The sequence below is a fragment of the Otolemur garnettii genome, unplaced genomic scaffold (assembly GCF_000181295.1).
Source record: "Otolemur garnettii isolate 467f Iridium unplaced genomic scaffold, OtoGar3 scaffold00031, whole genome shotgun sequence".
Taxonomy (NCBI): domain Eukaryota; kingdom Metazoa; phylum Chordata; class Mammalia; order Primates; family Galagidae; genus Otolemur; species Otolemur garnettii.
The window spans coordinates 14,183,844-14,191,316 of record NW_003852426.1 but is presented as its reverse complement, the minus strand read 5'-3'; the positions used below and the strand labels follow the sequence as shown (position 1 = coordinate 14,191,316).

The window sequence follows — 7,473 nt, the reverse complement described above, 5'->3', positions numbered from 1 at the left end:
TTTTTTTTTGGTAACAGTTGTCATTGTTGTTTAGCAGGCCCAGGCTGGGTTCGAACCCACTAACTCCAGTATATGTGGCCTGTGCCCTAACTGTTGAGCTACAAGTGCCAAGCCTAAATTTTTAGAGATGGTATCTTGCTGTGTTGCCCAATCTGGTCTCAAACTCCTGGGCTCAAGCAGTCATCCCACCTTGGCCTCCCAAAATGCTACAGTTACAGGCATGAGTCACTGAGCCTGGCCCTGGTATCTCTTGTCAGCATGTTCCAACCTCTCCCACTTGCTTTAGAGATGGGTTTTCTGCCTCAGTGGGCCTCTCCTCAGAGCCTGGAACCAAAGGGAGTCAGGACAGAACAAACAGGCCAGGTTCACTGAAATTTATGAGAATAATGCTTATACTCTACATAAAAAATATCTAGGCTGGCCCTATCCTACAGCATGAAGGGCAAGTCTATGTTCTTCTCACCAGTGCCCACATAGATGTAGCCATAGTTCCTGGTGCGGGGAGCATGGTAGAAGGTGAGGCCAGGCCAGAGCAGGCTGCGCAGCACCACCAAAGCATTGCCTCTCTCCATCTGGATGCTCCAGGATCCTGGGGAAGAGATAGGCAGGAGGTGAGCCCTGGGTACTGCTGAAGCCAAGAGCTCTGCCATTTGTGCAAAGGTGACTCACTGGGCAGCCAGGCCTGGGTGCTAAGGTTCCACAGGGCAAAAGAAGACAATTTAATTATTCAGGCACTTTACTCCTGATAGCTGTTTCACTGCTCGTTAAAATCATGTCCAGAGAAAGGGCAAAGGAAAAGAAGTGAAACTCAAACCAGTCAGTTTTGTTCATGTCAGCAAGTCTAGCTAAAGGTTGAGTGGCAGAAGAGGCTGAATCTACAGGCAGAAGGGAGTCAGGCTGGGCCAGGAGACTCTCCAGGTTCTCTCACCCTGAACCAGGGGTATTGCCAGTAACATTTACTTCCAGTGTGGTTTGCCCCTACTTGCCATTTTCCTCTCTCACCCCTCAGTCCCAGAAGCCTCTGCTCTGAGATGGATTACTCAACCAGGGGATTCAAATACAGGGTGTCCATAAAGTCCATGTGCAATTTAAAATAGTTGGCCTCAGAGTTCTAGAGGCCCCAGCCAAGTGGTTTAAATTGCACACGAACTTTATGGACACCCTGCATTACAGAAGTTTGGCCAATTTAGGCCTTCCCAGCTCACTGGTCATTTTTGGCCACTAGAAGACTGGGAGCCATCCTAAGGGGGAGGAGACTTGGGCTGCTGCTAATGAGCCTTTGTCTATCCTGGGTTCTGCCCTGAATTTTGCTCTCCTAGACAGGAGCAGCCCAGCCTGCGGCTGAGTTGTACAGCCATGAGGACTTGGCTGGAAGGGCCTGATCCAGCTCCAGAACCAAGGGAGGGAGCCTCTGTGTGGGAGGAAGGAGCCTGGGAAAATCGCCTCTGGATACAGATCTGGGGCTTCTATTCCCCTGCGCACTGGGGCCTCTCCTGGCCCAGCCAGAAAGGCAAACGCTTTGAAGGTTTTGGTGTTGGACCAGCTAGCCATGCGCTGAGAGCTACTCTGAAGCCTTCATCAGCTGCCAGTTCAGCCCGGCTGCTTGGCTCCTGCTGCCCCAGCTTCCCGCAGGCCACCTCCCACCATGGCCCACCCTGGTTAGTCCACACCCCGCAGCTTCACAGTTCAGTTCTCACCCACTAGGAGCTACCCTGCTGAGAAACCTGACTGCCAAGAACCTCATGGCTGCTTAGCCCTGCTCAGGGTATAGTTACCTACCCAAGTCAAAACCAGAGTTTTCTGATATGTAGGTCAGCTTCCTCTGACCTGACCCAGGAAAAAGCCATCTCAGAGCTCACCTTAGCACTGTGCAGTAGCCAGCGCTAAGTGCCACCATGTATGCATGGGGTGATTAAATGGATGCCACAGTGTAGACTTGGGTCAGTTCCCCTGGCCCACACTGCCTGCCAGACAGCATCAAGAAGTAGAGTCCCAGGCAGTGCCTGTGGCTCAGTGGGTAGGGCACCAGCCTCATATACCGAGGGTGGCAGGTTCGAACCCGGCCTCCGCCAAACTACAACAAAAATATAGCCAGGTGGAGGAGGCGCCTGTGGCTCAAAGGAGTAGGGCACAGGCCCCATATGCCAGAGGTGTTAGGTTCAAACCCAGCCCTGGCCAAAAAAACAAAAAGCTGGGTATTGTGTATAGTCCCAGCTACTCGGGAGACTGAGGCAAGAGAATTGCCTAAGCCCAAGAGTTGGAGGTTGCTGTGAGCTATGACACCACGGTACTCTACCAAGGGTGATAAAGAGTCTCTGGTGGCTTCCATAGTTGAGTGGGTAGGGCACTGGTCACATACACTGAGGCTGGTGGGTTCAAACCCAGTCCAGGCCAGCTAAAATCATCAATGACAACTATAACAACAAAAAAATAGCCAGGTATTGTGGTGGGCACCTATAGTCCCAGCTACTTGGGAGGCTGAGCAAAGAGAATCGCTTTAGCTCAAGAGTTTGAGGTTGCTGTGAGCTGTGACACCACAGCACTCTACCAAGGGCAACATATTAAGACTCTCTCAAAAAAAAAAAAGAAGTAGAGTCCCTGTGTTACCAGGGTTTTGGCTGGAGCACCATCCCCAGGAAGGGAAAGTATTTCCCTTGGCTCTTAACAGCTTTTCTCCTTGGGCACCTGAGGCTTTCTACCTCTCAGTCCTACATTCCTCAGAGTTCAAGAAGCCCTAGCCTGTTACTTTTCTGATCACACATCTCCAGAAAACAGATTGCCTGAGGGTGAAGAGAGTGGGAATCTGACAAACTTCTATTCTGCTGCTTTCAACCTTTGGCAAGATGCACAGGCCCAAGAAGGTGTTCCCTCCCTTAGTCACCTTACCAATGCCCAGAGTTTATCTGGGGCCAGCTTCCATAGAAACACAGTCTCTCCCTGCCTGGGACCCCACAGTCATACAGCCCCTCGAACTAAGAAAGACCAGGCTCTCATTCCTCTCTACCTGCCCAGGGAGGGTGTCTTGCAGCCTGCCTGGGCCAAATGGCCTGGACAAAATAGAATCCCAAATTCCCCCTTCCCAAGACCCTACTTGTCAGTCCATTATTGTCAGCACCTGAGCAAGGACTGGGTCCTAACTTGTCCCACCTAGCCTGCTTGCCTTAGGGTTTGGCCACCTCTTACCTCTAGTAGATAAGGAGCAGAGGGGTCTTGGACAATGGCTCCCATCCAGAAAGCAAGGAGGAACTGGCAAGGGTGCTAGAGAGAGATACAGCGGGAGGGCAGTGCCAAACAGGCTGAAGGGTGCTAGTGGCACGTGAGGGGCCAGCCAGCAGACAGCACTGCTTCCTCCCTTCCCTCCTTCGTGTTCCTGTCACATTCTCATCATCCCTGGCTCAGCTGATTGCTCAGGAAACAGATTGTCAATGTGCCATGAGTCACGTAGCAACTACCTGAGGAGTCAGGCACTTGGTGTGACCTTCACCCACTTTCTTACTGCAACTGATGAAAAGTTTAAGCCCAGTCACCTGCCATCACCTCCTCTAAGACTCAGGAGAAAAGTCCCAGCAGCTCTGGTGCTTCAGCTGGCTCCCAATTCTCCCCAAACTGCCCTTCCTGCCCCCAGCAGCCACTCCTCTCCAGGCCATCTGTATTTTGAGGATGTGTGGGGCAAAAGCTGGTACATCAGGAAAGGGACCTCTTGGCACTGGAAGGAGGCCCTGGGTTTCCTGAGTCCCAGGAGTCTCACCTACCTTGGCGTGTGGAAAGGTCAGGCTAGGGTGTACTTTTAACTATATTCTGCCATCCAGGAAGGCAGCAAAGCTCTTAAATTAAAACTGAGGGAGAGAGAGGACCAGGCTAAGGATCAGGGTTGTCTAGGGGCAACAGATGGCTTAAACCCTCACAGACTGGCACCAAAAGAAAATTTGGTCACATAAGAAAATGGCCCTGGGTTCCCAGCAGGGGGAATGGGGGGACCCCCATTCCCTAGCATGGCCACAAAGTAAAATCAAACCCCCTAGAGGGCTGGGGACAGCGGAGGAAGAGTGAAGCCCTCCTAGGGCCAGTTTCCTATCAAATTCCAGCAGGACCAAGCTCCCTGGCCCAGAAGGCTAAGCACTTAACAGTCAGGTTTCCAGGGGCAGGAAAAGCCACACGCATACACCCCAAAAGAAGGCCGGCACTGGGCACTATGTTCCCCACCCCTCAATGTTCCTGTCTCACTGGTCCCTCCACCCCTCCCCTTTCCTAAACGGGTAAGCGCCACAAGCTTCCCAAGGCCTTTTCCTGGCTGGCTGCTGGGCCCCTTGCTGCCCTCTGCTGCCTGAACTGAGCATTGCTGATAAGAACTCTTGTGCTGACCCCAGTCAGCACCTGCAGTTCCTGGGACCTCTCTGCTCCATCCAGTCTAGAGTTCAGCAAGGAGAGGAACTCGGCCCTCCTGCCCTCTTGTTCAGCTTCCCAGGACACTAAAAACCCCATTTGTAAGACACTTTCTAGTTTATATTTCCCCTTCCCATCCTGTTTCATTTGATCTTCCCAAACCTTTGTGCTTTTAGGAGGCAAGGGATGAGTCTGTCCTGTTTTGAGGGCATCACAAGCACCTGGCATGCATGCAGTAGCTTCTCAGTGGCTATTTACTGATGGAGTGAACAGCTGAGAAGCATTGAATGGCAGAATACTACCTAGAAACCTGGCCTCCTGACCTAGGGTCCATCTGTGTCACCTGGCTGTAGCCCAAGACTGGAAAACTCTTAGCTGTTGCCCTGTATCCACTGGGAGGATGGTCCTGCCGCCCCAGGGCTAGGTGGTGGCCCCTGAAGCTACCCACTCCCTCAAAATTGTGGATCATAATGCATGGCATGACAGCTCATGAGGACATAAATGGCCCCGGGCAAAGTCCCTCCCTCTCCTTTCTAGCCAAGGCTGGCATAGGGACAAGCTGCTAATCTCTGGCCTAGTCCATAGGCACAGAGAGCAGGAGTTCCAGGGGCAGCCCCAACCTAAAACCAGACCTGCTCAGAGGTGACACGAAGTCATGCTTAACAATTGCCTCAGACCCACCATAGCACAGTGGTTATGGCACTAGCCACATGCACCAAGGGTGGCGGGTTCGAACCTGCCCTGGGCCAGCTAAACAACAATGACAACTGTAACAAAAACTAGCCAGGCACTGTAGTGGGCACCTAGAGTCCTAGCTACTTGGGAGACTGAGGCAAGAGAATCGTTTAAGCCCAAGAGTTTGAGGTTACTGTGAGCTATGATGCCACAGCACTCTACCCAGGGCAACATAGTGAGACTCTGTTTCAAAAGAGAAAAAATAATTGCCTCAGATCCGGAAAGGAAACCATGACCCTACCTAGGCAGAAAGCAGCTGCCACGTTCCATCCCTCTAGCCAGTCCAGATGTCCCAGGGAACTCTTCCATGAGGTTTTGTACTCACTTAGCAGCCCAGCCAAGCCACTATCTGCCTGGCAGTGCAGCCTCCCAGCAGCTCATTCTGCTGTTTCTCTGGCTAATAAGGAAGGGGGTCTGGAAGAAAAATTAGGGCTGCCTGCTCTCCCCTGACCATACACACACACCCTATCAAACCCTACGAAAAATCTGGGCCTAGAAGGCTTTCTGGAAGCAGGGCTGGAAGGAAGGAACTGAAGGAAGGCCTAGAGCAGCAGTTCTCAACCTGTGGGTTGCAACCCCTTTGAACAACCCTTTCACAGGGGTTGCCTAAGACCATCCTGCACATCAGATATTTACATTACAATTCATAATAGTAGCAAAATTACACTTATTAAGTAGCAACGAAAATAATTTCATATTTGGGCGTCACCACAACATGAGGAAGTGTATTAAAGGGTTGCAGCATTAGGAAGGTTGAGAACCATTGGTCTAGACACTCTGAATCTATGGAGAGGTTTCCCAAGGCAAGGCCAGAAGCCTGCCTCCCCTTAAGTCCACACCCATAAGAAATGCCAGAAGTGGCTCAGCGCCTATAGCTCAACCGGCTAAGGCGCCAGCCACGTACACCTAAGGTGGCGGGTTCGAATCCCCAGCCCGGACCCGCCAAACAACAATGACGGCTGCAACCAAAAAATAGCCGGGCGTTGTGGCGGGCGCCTGTGGTCCCTGCTACTTGGGAGGCGGAGGCAGGAGACTCGCTTGAGCCCAGGAGTTGGAGGTTGCTGTGAGCTGTAATGCCACGGCACTCTGCCCAGGGGGACGGCTTGAGGCTCTGTCTCAAAAAAAAAAAAAAAAAAAAAATGCCAGAAGCTCTCAGGTCCCAAGCTCCAATCTCAAGGACAAAGCCACATGCTGGAGGGGACAGGGAAGTGCAGCCAGCAGCTGATCCAGCAGCCCTGAGACCCATGACTAGGGCAGCATGCCTAGGGTCTCAGGCTGCTACAGCTCACCACTCTCCCAGGCCCAGATCCTCCAAGAGGCCTAATGAATTCACTTGTTGACTGGACACATTAGGGTGGCCCTAGCACCCTTTAGGAAGCCCATCAAAGCTCTACACCTTACTTCCTCTGCTGCAAGGAGAGAGCTAGCTGCCTCTTGGATCCTCTTGACCCAGATGGCAGACAGGGCTGATGGTATTCCCTTAGGAAGACTTTGCTGGGCTCTGCTCCATCTAGCTGGCTTTGGTCTTGACTATGGAAGACCCTAATAGCCTCTCTCACTGCAGAGGATAAGGCCCCGTGGGGGAAGAAGAGCTACTGGGCCAGCCTTTATTATCCAGCCTGAGGGAAAGCCTCATCCATCAGCCCTGAAGCCTCCAGCTGCAGGTGAGAAGCCTGCAAAGGGCTTCCCAGATACACTCCAAGTCAGGGGATGAGGTGGGTGCCCCTTGATTACAGGAATTTAGAGGACTTCTGTAGGCCCACCCCACAGCCCTTGGCACCGGGGTCCCACCACCACTGCATCCCTGCCTCCTTTTATCAATGAGGGATACGCAATTGGGAGAGAGAAAAGAAGTCTGAGAATTGTGTCTGAAGGGTGAGAAATGCCCCAACCCCTATAAACCTCCTTTATCCCCTTCACTAGTCCAGAAGCCTCTCCTATCTGTCACTGCAGGACTGGCCCTACTCAGGGTGGCTTGACTCAGATGTTGCTGTGTGGTGGAGGCGAGAATAGCCACTCCTTGGTGGCAGGACCATCCCCTGTGCCCTGGGCACTACAGTAGCCCTGAAATGGTCTCCTGACCCCTGGCTTGTCTGGACCCTTCTCTGTCTACCTGTGTGCTGCTGCCTCATTATCAAAGACCTGCTCGCAAACCACCTGCAGCTCACACTGCCCTGGCCTTCTATGCCCTCCTCTACTTGACCCAACTCATCTCTAAGCACTTTATTTTTGTAGAAATAGTAAATACAGGCTCAGCGCCTGTGGTTCAAGCGGCTAAGGCGCCAGCCACATACACCTGAGCTGGCAGGTTCAAATCCAGCCTGGGCCCACCAAGCAACAGTGACGGCTGCAACC

The 7,473-nt window shown here is 52.4% G+C and overlaps 1 protein-coding gene across 1 annotated transcript in view; it reads right to left on the bottom strand.

Moving 5' to 3' along the window:
- Positions 1-369: 369 nt before the first annotated feature.
- Positions 370-7,473, bottom strand: part of RSPH9 (radial spoke head 9 homolog) — a 24,305-nt gene continuing 17,201 nt past the window's right edge. The window contains exon 5 of the mRNA XM_003789223.2: positions 370-589. Coding sequence (XP_003789271.1) covers positions 429-589 — 161 coding nt within the window. The 3' untranslated portion in view covers positions 370-428. The remainder of the gene's footprint in view (positions 590-7,473) is intronic.